Raw genomic sequence first — 14,542 nt, 5'->3', positions numbered from 1 at the left:
ACCACTGAAGTTGGAGAACCTTTAAACATGCTTCATGGTGTAAAGCAGGGATGTCCAACCTGCGGCCCGCCTGAGATTTTTGTGCGGCCCGCTAGTCATTTTCACTCCAAAAGTATGTACTTTATGCACCCATTTTTCTTGAAATTTATTAGGTTCTGCGGCCCATTGAATTATTTCAAGTGACAATGCGGCCCACTATAATAAAAGGTTGGACATCCCTGGTGTAAAGGTTGCAAATGTGCATGAACTCACCCAGCAGTATCAGATAAAAAAATATGAATAATGTTAAAAATATGTTACTTCTAAGATGAATCTGTATTTTTTACTTCTAAAGTGTATCAATAGGACTTACTTTTGTGAGACGACTCTAAATGCAGTCATACTATTTTCACACTTGGCCAGTACTAAAAGTCTAACCATTCTAAAGTAAAACAAGCAGATTTCTTTGTATACTTATGTTTTTGTATGAAAGCAGGTGAAAAGTAAGAAGCACCAGTACTTCAGATTTGCACTCATTATGTTTCACTTACCAGTTTTTGGCAGGGTATTAATTGCAAGACAGGGGCAGGGCAAAAGGGCAGGAATGTCAGTACTATATTTTGTCCTCTTTATTTTTTTTCTAGTTAGTTATAAAACTTATAAATCAGTTGGGCAATTAATTAATTTTTAGTTATTGTTTTATTTTATTAATGGAAATGGATGATTTTCTAGCTAGAAAGAACTTGGTAAGCTCATTTTTATAGATTTTAGCTCTTTCTTTACAAGTTACTGCCAATTTTTTGACACATGGCCATCATTAACGATTTAATAAATGCACTGCAGGAGTTCGGTTATTGTCATAAAAAAGATATATATTGAAGAACAGCTTTCCATCTAGTGCACAAATAGTACTTTTTGATGTTTGAATGAATTTTATTATCGACTGCTTATGTTTTAGAATGGAGATGCATACTTCAATACTGGAGATGTATTAATGCGAGATAAAACCATAAAGTTTACTTTTCTGATCTTCTTGGAGATATATTTCGTTGGAAAGGAGAAGATGTATCTACCACTGAAGTTTAACCCTATCTACACTATGTGTGGCTGACTCTGCACACAGTCACAGCAAAACGTGGTGTACAGTTGTACTGTTTGCTGTGGAAACTTGAAATTTGGTGACTTTTCCTAAAAACTGTTCAGTTATCTTTCCATGTTTGTTTTATAAAGTTTGATTTTGTAATTTTTGAAATATTGTCATATTTTCATAATTTTGCTCTCTCTCCGCATTGAAGCGTATCGTATTCGTTTACTCATTTATACACAACTAATTCGACCAACTATTCTCTTTTGTTCTCTTCTTGTGATCAGCTGGTTTTCTAGGCAATTAAGCACTGCGGGAGCATGGCGTAACAAGAAAAACTTCTAGAAATGTATCGCTTGTAGAAATACTTAATTTCCACTAAATGCACTTTCTTTAGTTTTACAATTATGCTGTATACAGGAAGCCAGATGTTTTTGCTACTAACCTACTAACTCCGATCAGTTTACGACGTATAGTTTTCGAGTGATTATCGATTGAAAATTTCTGTGCAGTGTCAGTCGCACAAAGTTAAAATAGTAATGTTGTGAACCCGGTTTAGATAGCGTTAAACATGTTTCATGGTGTGAAGGTTGCAAATGCATATGGAACTAAAATTCCAGGTAATAGTTACATGATTACAGTTTTCGGATTGCAACAGGAATGAGTATGACTGGAAATTTTAAGCTAAAAAGACTGATCTTCAGAATGATGGATTTGATTTAGATAAAGGAGAAGATGAGATCTATTTCCTTGACAAGTGACACATTGTTTATATAAAGTTAAACTAAGACCTCCAGAAAGAATTTGAATGTAAACAAATTTTTCTGTGATAAATTTGGCTAATATGCATGTTTTTGGAAGCCCTTTTACAATAACCATTTGCTGTATTTTAGGTATATGTCTAACAATAATAATAATCTATCACTTTTTCCTGTCAAGCCATTTTCTAAACTTCATGCATACTCTTTATTTTCCTATATTGGTATGTGCAAATATCCTACAATAGAATTACTCTTTTTGAGCAATCTTGAGCAGCCAAACCATCATATGTCATATTTGAAATTTTTTAAACAAATTACGCTGATAAGTATTATATTTGCATTTTAGTTTAATTTCATCGTAAAATTTATGGTATTGATAAACTGAAGTATCTACTGTTTTATGCTTTTCTTTTAAAATATTAGCTTGAAGGCACAGCATTGTAGATAAATATTGTCACTGTAACTATTGTTAGAAACAATATCTTCATATTTGAGATATAATTTTTGTATGGTTTGTTCAGTAGGCCTATTGCAAGTATAGAAATAATTCACTGACCAAGTACAAGAAGGTTTTGAAAAAAATTTTTTTTACAATGAACCCTAAGTTAAGCTCTTCATGTATTCATTGAAACATAAACAACAAACATTTTTGTGTAAATAAAAATTATTGGAATTTTATCGCCAAATGTTATCATCATAAATTTTTTTTATAAAGTCTAGCTTCGCTTTTTTGACACTAGTCATGTGAATTATTGTTTGCTCTTTTGATTTGATACCAGTTGTAATTACCCTTAACTTTAATTTTTTCTTTACCTATGCCAAAATTGAATCTATGCTATTGGTAGTAATGAAAATTAACATTTTTATCTTGGATTTTGTGTAAGTGTGTCTGCTGTTTAATTTTAATCTCATTCTGTGTTGTTCTTCATATTGGTTTTCTTCAATTTATTTTTTCCTTTGACTTTCATCACAGACATTTCTTTTTCTAATTGGGCTATATAATTTCATGCTAACAAGTAAATTCTTAACCTGTAGTATAATGTCATTGCAATAAGATAATATTACCGCAATTTACATCTTACAGGTGTAATGCAAGATCAAAAAGTTTCTCAAATGTAGGATTGTTTAAGAATCTGACTGTTTCTTATCAAATTTATGTTCTCTTATTCTAAGATGGCAACTTCTCAAACATGACTTTCAAACTACTTGAAGTATGTATATTTTAGTACAATTGTGATGTGATGAAAAAAGGCAGTATAATAAATATTTTCTTTCCAGGAAGGTTGGTATACAGTACTTGGTTTTGCTTAGGTTTATTTTATTTCTACCCATAACTTTAACTTTAATAAATATCCTCACTAAATTCTAGTCTAAAACTCTCTACCCAAATGATGTTTTCAGGTATAAGTGCCACCTTTACATTTTCTTGGATTTCATAGATCATGGAAAAATCATTACTGGTATCATGTTATGGTATCAAAATTTTTATCCTTGGACTAAGGAAATGTTTTGCGCGACTTAAACTCGATAATGATTCCTCACCAATTGGGCGCAGGTTGCCAAGCTTGTCTTTGTACATTTCTTATTTTTTGCGTGGTTGTTTATTTTTTTGCAACTAGCTTTTTAGTCTGTTAAGTTTTGTGCAGTCATTTTTAACTTTTTTTAAAAGTATAGTTTCGTATTGTGATACCTGTGTGTAAAAACTTCCCAAATTTTATTTATGATGATAATATTGCCAAAACCAGCTAAAACCCTCGATTTTTTTCCAAGACATCATTGTCATCACCGAATTTGAATTTTGTTATCCTTCTTAAATGAAAACTGATCTCAACATTTGAAATCAGTTTTGGCAAGTTTTTGGAGTATCCTCCAGCGAATTTATCTAACTATTCTTTAGTACATAGCTGTTTGTTATCCGTGGTATACTCACGATTTGTTGGCAACTCCATTTTTTAATTCACTTAACTACAGTAATGTAACCCTGTTATTACTTTTTTACCTTAACTGCTTTGCAAAATGTATAAGCACTATGTCTTTATATCTTTATGCATTCTACTCATCTTTATCTATGATGTGTTACGTTTTTAATTTACGATAATTTAAAGTCCAAGTCACGATTATTAAAAATCAACACAATTCTTTTTTAGCATTTCAACTGTATAACCAAAATAAGAATTATTGTGCTGCTTGTATTTATCAATTGTGGTTATCTATTGCCGCTACTTATGTATGCATTGCTAACATTAAATCATTAGGTAATTTTATTGATAATAATAATTAATAGTTCACTTTTTTTATCATAAACCTATTGCAATTTTGGATTGCTCCAGACTTTTTCTTTTCTTTTGTTTTTCTTTAAAATTTTTTTTAAATGAGCCTTATTATCATGGTACCTGATTAAATTTAATTTCATTGTATGAAATTATCAGGACTTAAATTCCACAGGTGTAATGCTAGGTCAAGGTGTTTCTTAATTGTAGGAATGTTATTGACTGTGATATCAGTCTTCTGCTTATTTGTTTTGGGATGGCAACTTCTAAAATATGTTTTACCTTGGCTTCCAAATGAATTAAAATACTTACGCTTGAGTACAACCATGATGAAGAAATTCCAAAATATGAAGAAGAATAATGTTACCTTTCCCGAGAGGTTAGTTTTATCCAGCAGCAATAACAATTGCAAGCCCTAATAATATTAAAAATAGGTTTTACCGCTTATTCAGTCCATTTCTTTCTTGTAATAATCACACCCATGTACACACTTACACTCACAGTTATTGTTTTGCGGTAATATGTGCACTCATATCTTGATATCAACAACATGTCTCATTTCTTAGATTGCTGCAGTTGTCTAAGTCACATCCAGATAAGCCATATATTTTGTTCATGGATGAGAGCTGGACCTATGGAAAAATGAATCGTCGAGTAAATCAAACAGCTCGGGCTTTTCATAAACATGGAATCCGGCAGGGAGATAGGGTGAGTGAAAAACTACTGAACTGATCATCATCTGCAATGGTTGTTTTATCTATTTGAAAACAGAATGCGTTTAATCTGCCATAAATTATTGTTTTATGTTGCCCTAACCCATATAAACACTTTCTTCAATCGTGGATGAAAACTTATGCGTTTACGTTATAAAATTTTATAATGTTTAAGTCTCAACGCTTTTTAGCCACTTTGAAATATAAGTGTATGATCTTAATATGCTATACCGAAAATTTTAGGATAGTAATATATATTTGTATGCTTTTCCATCCAACTTTTAATCTTCCATTACTTCTCACCATTTTGTGCCTACTTATTTTCTTATTTATTCTTTATTTGTTTATTATGTATTATATAGGTAATAATTATACTCTTGTCAAGTGTATGAAGGCACGCATACTCATTATGCCATTTACTTGCTTAGCAGTATTTTTTCAACTTCTAGATTGCTTTAATGATGTACAATGAGCCAGCATATGTTGCAATTTTACTTGCAAGTATGAAACTTGGCGCAGAAATTGCCCTGATTAATTACAACAATCGTCTGAAAGCTCTTATCTACAGCATCTCCATAGTTAATGCAAAACTCCTCATAATCGGTGGTGATGATGCATTCAGTGAGGTAAATCTTTTTAAATTGGCTACAACTTTCTTACACCAAAACAGTTTTCTGTGAGTTTGTCGATGTTGTAATTATTAATTGTCATTTGTTGTGTATTCTTTTCTAATTTTCTAGTAATTGCATATATATGCCAGAGCATCACGTTTCTACTGAATCGGGTTGAATGTTTAACAAGGTAAATAGATCTGTTTTTTTTAAGGCTGTTAAAGGCATAAAAGATTGGCTGCAAGAGATGGATGTTTCTGTTATATGCTATACCAAAGAAATTGACAACCAGCAAAGCTTACTATCTATTATTGGTACTGTATGTTAGCTACTGTATCAAGCACATAAAACATTTTATGAGCTACTTTATTTGCAATATTGATGAAATATAAAAACATTCTTTTAATCTAGATCCTGCAACTGTTTGATGGTTTTGCTCAAGTTTACGTTTTACAAATTTACCATTGCTTTATAGATTAATTAATGGAGTGTGAATTCAGAATTAAAAAGTTGCATTATGCTGGTCATGCTAACGCCATTAGCTATAAACCCTTTTTGTCAGTCAGTCTTTCCAGGTGAAATTTGTTTGAAATTCATTGAATAACCTTCGTTTGACCACAAACTTGATTTTCAGATGAACAACCATCTACCGAACTTGAAAGCGAATGGAAACCGGACGTGAAATTTAGCAATACTGCTTGTCTAATTTTCACTTCAGGAACTACAGGTCTTTTCTTTTATGTATCGCTCATCGTGCAGTCAAAAACGTCACCCTGTACAATGCAAAAGAGTGAATTAAAAATATTTAAACGTTAGTTGTGTTTTACTAATTGCTTGCAGGTCCTTCTAAAGCAGTGAAGATGACTTACACAAAGTTGTTTCTTGGTAGTCAGATATCAGTATTCGTTGAACTTCGTCTCGATGATATTATGTATTGCAGTTTACCGCTGTATCATACGGCTGGCTGCATGGCTGGGGTGCTAACAGCTTTAAATTTTGGTAAAATTTCTCATGGTGAAGGCTAAATGCAATTTTAAAGAATTTTGCCACCATAGCAGATATACAATAATCTTATTTAACATATAAACTGCTGCATTAATACCAGTTGCAAGACGAAATGAATATTAACTCAAGTGTGTAATTCTCTTTAGGTGTCACCATTGCAATGCGTCGTCAGTTCTCTGCTAGTAACTTTCTTGCTGACTGTCGAAAGTATAACGTCACAGTAATTCAGTATATTGGTGAAACCATGCGCTACATCTGCAACCAACCACCGGTAAGAAGTGACACATGATGTATTACTTGGGGCATTTGATTTTTCGTATAAAGTCTCTGTTATTGCTATACCCACGGTTCCTGTAAGTAGCGGAGCACACATGCTTGAAATAAAATATGCTGAACAACACATTACCAGAAACAATGTATGCCTTTTCTGATTAAATTTCTGTCCCATTAAGAAAAGAAAGCATTTTTACTTAAAGGAACAAATTATTGTAGACGACAAGGGACCGTGATCATAAAATTCGAATTGCATTCGGCAACGGATTGCGTCCTGATGTATGGAAAACGTTTTTGGAGAGATTTGGAAGCCAAATCCGGATTGTGGAATTCTACGCCGCAACTGAGAGCAATGTCAGCTGTATCAACTTATGCAACAGGATCGGTAGCATAGGAACTTGTTCACCTATTTTAAAGGTGTTGCATACCTTTAGTGCACCTACTAAGTTAAATATATTATGAATTAGTTGTGTATGGTGTAAGACATGGCAGTTTGCTTGCAGTAATGAAACAGTATTCTAAATTGCATAATGCTTTTATGCGTAGGCCTTGACCGGATGTAGCTTTGTAAAGTACGATTGGGAAAAAGAAGAGCCTTACAGAACAGAAAGCGGGAGGTTAGATCTCGATATCGTGTTTGTTTGCTGGTTTTGTGTAACATATGACCATGAATAAACCGTATTATAATTAACATAAGTGCTCTTCTCAATAACGTACCGCCCCTTTTTGAGCGTGATTGTTTGATGAAAATCTTCTTGTACAGGTGTGTTGAAGTTGGTTTGAACGAACCTGGTTTAGCTATTGGGCAAATCCGTTCTTCTGGACCTTCTGGGCACTGCGCATACGCTGGTGACGCTAAACTCACCCAAAAAAAGATTTTACACAACGTTTTTAAGGTAAGTCGTTCACGGTGGTACAGCTTCGACCGTTCCGCCTTATATAAAAACTATCATATTCATCATTTTAGGAGGGGGATTCTTATTACAACTCTGGTGACCTGCTGATGCGTGATAGTAATTATTTCGTCTATTTTTGCGATCGCGTCGGCGACACTTTTCGCTGGAAAGGCGAAAACGTTTCCACCGTTGACGTTGGTGACGTCATTCTGCTATATCCAGGCGTTAAGGAGGCAAATGTCTACGGTGTAAAAATACCAGGTAGACAGAAATGTCAGACCATGCTGTTTCACGTACTTAAACCGTGTATTTTTCTCGCACGCGATGATTTTTGCTTAACATGGTTCTATTGTCATGACCCAGGCAACGAAGGTCGTGCCGGAATGGTGGCACTTGTTCTGGACGACTTTGATGATTTAAATTTCAAGGACTTTTACTTTTACTGCCTTAAATATCTTCCCAAATATGCAGTTCCAATTTTTCTCAGGTTTGATACTTTTTAAACATGTTTTAAATTGTTCTTGAAGTGCTAGACCGCTAGTACCTCATTCAATAACTCTTTCCAGCTTTATTACATGATTCTTTGACATAAATGTTATTTTCGATTTTGACCCCATGGATTATATTTTCAGGATTACGAAATATCTTGAAGTGACTGGAACTTCCAAACAAATAAAGGTCAAGCTGAAATCGGAGGGAATCGATCTCGACAGAATAAAGGAAGACCCGCTCTTTGTTGCGGATAAACCATCAGGCACTTACGTTCCATTCACTCAAAATATGTTGGCTCGTATAGCGAGCAATGATATGAAGTTCTAGTAGTAGCCTACTGTAACCCTTTGCCACAAGAGTATTAATACGCAAAATCAATGAAAGCTGCCCATGTATAGTTATTTTGTTTTATAATTGATTTAATGACTACCATTAATATATGTTGTTATACCAGTGGCGTAGCGCGTGAGGGGCGGTGCTCCCCCGGTGGAAGGTTTTAAACGGCAGCAGATAAAAAATGAACTAGATACTCATTTAAAATTATTATTGAAACCCTTTTCTGCGTGCGCGAATTACTCAATCAGATGCTTCGGGCACCGATCAAAGCAACAAAAGACTTTCGGTCCTTTTTCTATTTACGGATTGTGCAGCAGCAAGCAAGCATTAGGCATTACACCATTTTGATTTTCCTCTGCAAGAAACCGATTGTTCTTCTGGGACTGGTTGCTATGCAGTAGACCTGTTTTGCGTGTTAGTAAAGTAACGATATATTTTGCTATAACTTAATAATACTGTAGTGACTATACTCGAAGTTGTCAATAATTAAAGCGAAGTTTGAAATTACTGTAGTCTGTATATATGCAAAAGTCATGAAATACGTCATGGTAATCAAGAAGCGGCTGCTTTTATGCTACGGTGGTCTATGTCGCTCTAACGATACATGTTGATGCGAAATTATTAAACCATCGTTTTTGCAATTATGGCTTAAGGAAGTTGTTTTTCAGCCATTAATGGGGACAATTAACCTAGAGCTACTCCACTGGTTGTTACATATTCTACTGTATTATGCAAAACTATCCCTAGCTTGTACATGACGTAACTTTTAGCATATAACAGTAGTTCACACTGTACAAAGATCACAAAACATACCATAGCCTTTAACTTTTTTTGTCTAAGTAACGTTCGGCGTTGTTTTAATCAGACCGTTTATAAATGCGTGTAATATCGCGATGAGATTATACCGTTAATGCCAACATGTTTTGCAATCATTTTAGCTTATTACATGTATCAGTTAGTGAACGTACGAGATGGAATGTTGGTCGTTTTCAAATTTACAGTAACTAACTTTTGAAGTTGGCAGAGAATTGGACACGTAACGGATTTCACAATGCGTAGGAAAATATATTTTGTCGTATTCAAACTCGGTGAAGCCTTCGTTATAAACTTATAATGTTCGTAGATTGATCGGTGTTTAGAGAATTTTTGATGAAACAGTAATTACTAATTACTAAGAGTAGCGTGAATGGGTTTTGTGTAACTTCCAGCAATGTCTCTGCATTTCCATGGTGGGCCGCACGTAATTGTTGCAAAACTCGCAAAATATCTCCGATAGTTTTGTGAGGAAATGTAATTTTACAGTTTATTTTTTTTTAATAATATAAGTTGTGGAGTAGCAAACAATTTACATAAACGCACAACTTTTTTAGATGTCCAACAAATTTTTTGGCAGGTTGACAAAAACTATAATCTGAATTGTTTTATATGATTATATCTATGCGCCAGCGAATTAGTGACGTAAAGAATAATTTTTCAATATATCGCCCCTTCCGATCATGATATTTTGTCAATAAATATCCAATTGTATTTGGCTCAAGTGGTGATATTTGTCACGCAACTGCCGCGCGGAAAGAACGCAACCGACCCTTGTATTTTGGGTTAATTTCCATTTTCTTGGGGTTCATTATGTATGCTGCCTCCTTAACAACGCAGCCGTTACGTTAATTTTGTGGTTGCCCGAATAAATCGTGGGACGTGTTGCGTAAATTTAAGAGCTCAAGAAGCATCATTATCAATAATTTCTTTATTGGTATTTCTTTTGTTCGTTCTAATCAATGCTCTACCATCTGCGTCAAGTGTGAACAAAACCTGTTCTTAAGTAAGATCCGCAAGAATTGAGCCTAGAATGTCAAGATTTCTTGAAGACTAAAGTAGTATGCTACTAGGTCACGAAGACATTTTCTTTGCGTGGGAGGTCGCATTGAACGATTTTCATGTTGCGTGTGCAATATATTGCGAAACCTAATGGCCGTCACCGTACGTTGTTGTGATGTTGCGAAAAAAGGCGTATCTGAATCCATATCTCTTTGTTAAATGATCTTCATAGTGTATTAATAACAATAATTGAAACAAACCTTTAAAATGTGAGCTAACGATTTGATAATGTCCGGATCTCACATAAACTTTTTTGAAGGACCCTGTTTTAGTCGGCGAAATGCATGTCATGTTGGGGTAAGGTTGCTTTGAGAGAGAAAATCGGTTCTATAATTAATACGCAGGATTTATGAATCGTGTATTAGCTCGATTAAAACTCAGTCCAAATTACTTGCTTACCCAACAGAAGTATTATATAAAAATCAAGTAATCTTACTGTACTTCTCATGCCTGTGACCTATATGTGCAAGGTTTGTGTATGTGCGATTTTCATTTTATACCGGTAGGTCGATATAAATTAATTATTAGAAAATAAAAAATACAATGCAAAGTGTGCAGCGATATTCATATTTCACATATATTAGCCTACCAATAATTTAATTAATTTTCCCTCTTTTCGATTAGCCGTTACCTTATCGAATGACTCGGTTAATTGATTTGGGCCTGAGTGTCCACAAGCGGTACCTTGATAAAGGAGTAAGGTCTGTAAGGACTCTAAACTATGTAAATATGACATGCAGTACGAAACACACTGTAGGCCTGTTCACTATTACTATTCATCCACTAAAGGTTTAATTGAAGTGATATATTTTATTAGCACAATCACTACGATTTGTAAATACAAAATCTACCAATGTTCTGTTTTAACTTCCATTAATTATAATTATTTACTCTGTTGGCCGTCATCCACACTTGATAGCGTAATAGAAAAGGGTCTACTTACTGCTGTACGGTTAATATACAATACACTTATAGGCCACAGTTATGTAGGCCTACCAGGGCGAAGTTAGCTACTCGGGTATCATTCAATTGCTTATATACAATCCTGCAGTTAATCTTAATACACATACAGATATTATTAAATACCTGTAGGCCTATTATCGTTGCTTAATCCTGAAACCCCTACCAACAAACGGTAATAGATAAGCAGCTATAGGTGTTTTTACAACCAAAATCTAGCATTGTGGTGATTTTAACAACATTTAACGATCTGGGAAGCATTATACAGCAAAATGAAGGTGATATGGTGAAGCGATGGATCTCATGAACTGGTCAGTTACGTGTGCCAGGTTGCCCTTCAGTCCATGCTTCAAAAGCTTCTTTCCATTGCCTGTCAATACAATTTTTTTTTGTTTTAATAAACTAGGATGCCGACAAAGAATATCAAAAAATGATTTGATTGTTGGTCGCTTAATATCCCGGAAAAGGTGATTTACTGTATTTCGCTGCGGTAAAAATATAGGTTACGAGCTTTCACTTTGTCTTATTTAGTGAGGGGAATTTACCTGTAATACATCCGCCACTCTTCGTATTCTTCCCTCCATTTCTCATAGATATCATTTGGTGATTGCGTCGGAGGAGTTGACGATGGGTTTCCTTAAAAAACATCAACCATGTTTTAGCTGTTTATTATATGTCATGGAGTTTCCTTACTGACTGTGAGCACTATACGTAGCTTTGTACCGGTTGGTGTGGTTGGATACGATGTCGGCGTTGATGGCTCAGTGCTACTGGTTATTGTTGTCGAAGGTGCTGGGGAATTTGTAGTAGTTGTACGGCCAGTAGTGATCGGGGACTCGGGATTAGTTGTGGTTGAACTGGGATGGTCGACTGTGGACGTTGTTGATGATACCATGGATGTGGGAGGAGAAATTGTGGTTGAGGATGTTGGTGGAGAAATTGTGGTTGAGGATGTTGATGAAGAAATTGTTGTGGAAGATGTCGGTGGAGAAATTGTTGTTGAAGATGTTGATGAAAAAATTGTTGTGGAAGATGTCGGTGGAGAAATTGTGGTTGAGGATGTTGATGAAGAAATTGTTGTTGAAGATGTCGGTGGAGAAATTGTGGTTGAGGATGTTGATGAAGAAATTGTTGTTGAAGATGTCGGTGGAGAAATTGTGGTTGATGATATCGGTGGAGAAATTGTGGTTGATGATGTCGGTGAAGAAATTGTGGTTGATGATGTCGGTGGAAAGATTGTAGTTGAGGATGTTGGAAAATTAACGCCATCACGATCCACATTTGAACACAAATTGTCTATACAAGCATCCCCAACGGAACATAGAGAACAAGGCGGTCCAAGCTGAAATGGTTTTTCTACCCGATTGGTTGTTGGATTCAGAAAACTGTTAAAATGTTTTTTTTTCTGATTGAAATATGCAACTACGATGCAAATTACCAGACATTTTCTAGAGTTATTGATTAAATTATCAAGTTGCAATGAAACTCATTTCCTTACTTTCCAGGCGGTCCATAATTGCAAGAAACCAACATGCTATATAGAAATTCTTCATGACTGTAAACATCAAAGTATAATAGCTCGTGTTAGCAAATTATTTAAAATAAAATATTTTGGGATTTTTTTATAGATGGCGTCCCGCTATGCTTGACAAAGAAACGGATACTTTACAAAGGCGTTACGTTGATGTGCAAATAGCGGCGCCGCATCCCACTTTGAAAGAATTAGCCCAAACGACTTGAGTATAGTGCCCGCATTGTTCCTCCTCTTGGCATATTTGAGTATCGTAGTCGTAGTAGTTTATCTTTTAAAAATTCACAACAAAACTTCACCATTAATATATAGGTCATTGTACTGTACAAAGGCCACTTGTATGTTTGTTTGTAAAAATATATATGCATTTTGTAAAGATACCCTTAAGAGGAAGCACAATACGTAATCACAATCATACCCAATATCAAGCACACAATAATACCTCATTATGCCAGGCTGTTACAACTGATGGTAATGAACGTCTAAGAGAGCTCCAGTCATCACTAGACGTTAAAGTTATGTACAAGTTTTCACCCAAGGAAGGAAACGAAGTTGCAAGTTCTCGGTCACGATTATCGCTATGAGCAAAGTTGCATTGTCTAAAAAAAGAAAGGTTGTTTTATGTGATTCACGAGGAATAAACCTTTAACAGCAAATAGTACAGAAAATAAAAGCTTATAGGGGTTTTAATCCGAAGACACTTACGAGGCATAAAAACTTGCAAAATTAGCGATATCATCGTCCCATGTCATACGCAGCATATTTGATGCTGTAGCTGAACTTCGGTGCATATTGTGATCGTCCACAAACTTATCGATTTCATCTTGAGTTAAGGTAAGGATTGCTTCAAGGCTTCCTGCAAACCGCTTCACACGAACTAAATAAACATTTTTGAAAGACTTTTTTCGGATAATATTCTGTCCACTAAAATTCTGTAACTAATAGCATACGGGGCTAGCCCAAAGTTGCTAACGTTTATAGAATCTAGGCAACGTTTACGTGTAAGTGAAGTTGATTTGACTCAATTCAAATTTATCAAAAATTTGGCCTAAATCAGGCTAATCCAAGATTTGTCAAAAGATATGTTGCGAAGTTGAAGAAAATGTGTTTACAGTAATTATTTTCCGTTTTTACTATAATTCACGCTATTGTAAAAGTAATAAATTGGTATTTTATAAGTGTCAATCGATTAGCAAAAATATCAAAACTTACAGTTTGAAGATTGTGCATTTGTTTCGTGCTTTGTTACTTTACCAAAAGTAAATGCTGGCAACAATACACCTAAAACGAGAAACCTTGTCTGACCTTGCATCTTAGATTTATATAGATATCCAAATATACCTATATACAAAGTGCACTCTTACAAAGCAAAATTACAAAATGTTAAGATTAAAATTATTTGCGTACTGGAAGAAAACTTAAACTGTTAAGACATCGATTTATAACCCTTTTAACAGTATAAACTGAACCTGAAGTGCGAGCTCATTGAAGATCGCGGTTTGCGCAACGCTCTTTTATGAAGATACGTGTCTCGCATTTGTCTGTGCTCTTTTTAGTACCAGGATACAATAAGCCGCTTGGTGCAAAGAAATATAAAAAAGCACTGGTTGCGCATCAAGGGGTTAATAAGAAACCTTTGTTGCAGATGTGGTTGCTTACATAAATGAGGTCCCGTTTTATACTGGGTATTACTGGTGCTCATTCGACCCAAGCATGGCGATAAGGAATTTCCGATTGCCGGTCAGTTGTGCAGCAG

At 34.8% G+C, this 14,542-nt stretch overlaps 2 protein-coding genes across 2 annotated transcripts; one reads left to right on the top strand and one right to left on the bottom strand.

The window, feature by feature from the left end:
• The first annotated feature begins 4,246 nt into the window (after nucleotides 1-4,246).
• On the top strand, nucleotides 4,247-9,952 carry LOC143458683 (long-chain fatty acid transport protein 2-like). Its single transcript, XM_076955535.1, has 13 exons — nucleotides 4,247-4,473; nucleotides 4,661-4,802; nucleotides 5,257-5,433; nucleotides 5,633-5,732; nucleotides 6,053-6,145; nucleotides 6,259-6,417; nucleotides 6,570-6,694; nucleotides 6,916-7,113; nucleotides 7,243-7,313; nucleotides 7,460-7,592; nucleotides 7,664-7,853; nucleotides 7,956-8,079; nucleotides 8,225-9,952. Exons 1-13 carry the CDS (start codon nucleotides 4,307-4,309, stop codon nucleotides 8,409-8,411), a joined length of 1,866 nt encoding a protein of 621 aa, XP_076811650.1. The 5' UTR covers nucleotides 4,247-4,306; the 3' UTR covers nucleotides 8,412-9,952.
• Nucleotides 9,953-11,073: 1,121 nt separating this feature from the next.
• On the bottom strand, nucleotides 11,074-14,202 carry LOC143458685 (uncharacterized). The gene is made up of 8 exons (XM_076955538.1): nucleotides 13,999-14,202; nucleotides 13,492-13,663; nucleotides 13,229-13,385; nucleotides 12,936-13,057; nucleotides 12,754-12,810; nucleotides 11,979-12,640; nucleotides 11,801-11,891; nucleotides 11,074-11,625 (listed from the first exon to the last, which is right to left on the bottom strand). The coding sequence occupies exons 1-8, from the start codon at nucleotides 14,096-14,098 to the stop codon at nucleotides 11,568-11,570; spliced, it is 1,419 nt and encodes a 472-aa protein (XP_076811653.1). The 5' UTR covers nucleotides 14,099-14,202; the 3' UTR covers nucleotides 11,074-11,567.
• Nucleotides 14,203-14,542: the final 340 nt, after the last annotated feature.

The sequence above is a fragment of the Clavelina lepadiformis genome, chromosome 5 (assembly GCF_947623445.1).
Source record: "Clavelina lepadiformis chromosome 5, kaClaLepa1.1, whole genome shotgun sequence".
Classification (NCBI taxonomy): Eukaryota; Metazoa; Chordata; class Ascidiacea; order Aplousobranchia; family Clavelinidae; genus Clavelina; species Clavelina lepadiformis.
The sequence above is the reverse complement of the archived record's forward strand: the minus strand, read 5'-3'. Positions and strand labels throughout refer to the sequence as shown.

Excerpts from the sequence above, each read along its gene's own strand:
- LOC143458683 (XM_076955535.1), top strand. The coding sequence starts at position 4,307 with ATGTTATTGACTGTGATATCAGTCTTCTGCTTATTTGTTTTGGGATGG. Across the intron at positions 4,803-5,256 it reads GAATCCGGCAGGGAGATAGG|ATTGCTTTAATGATGTACAA; the intron begins GTGAGTGAAAAA and ends TTCAACTTCTAG. Across the intron at positions 6,695-6,915 it reads ACATCTGCAACCAACCACCG|ACGACAAGGGACCGTGATCA; the intron begins GTAAGAAGTGAC and ends AAATTATTGTAG.
- LOC143458685 (XM_076955538.1), bottom strand. The coding sequence starts at position 14,098 with ATGCAAGGTCAGACAAGGTTTCTCGTTTTAGGTGTATTGTTGCCAGCA. Across the intron at positions 12,811-12,935 it reads GCCGCTATTTGCACATCAAC|TCATGAAGAATTTCTATATA; the intron begins GTAACGCCTTTG and ends TGATGTTTACAG. Across the intron at positions 11,626-11,800 it reads GAGTGGCGGATGTATTACAG|GCAATGGAAAGAAGCTTTTG; the intron begins GTAAATTCCCCT and ends TTGTATTGACAG.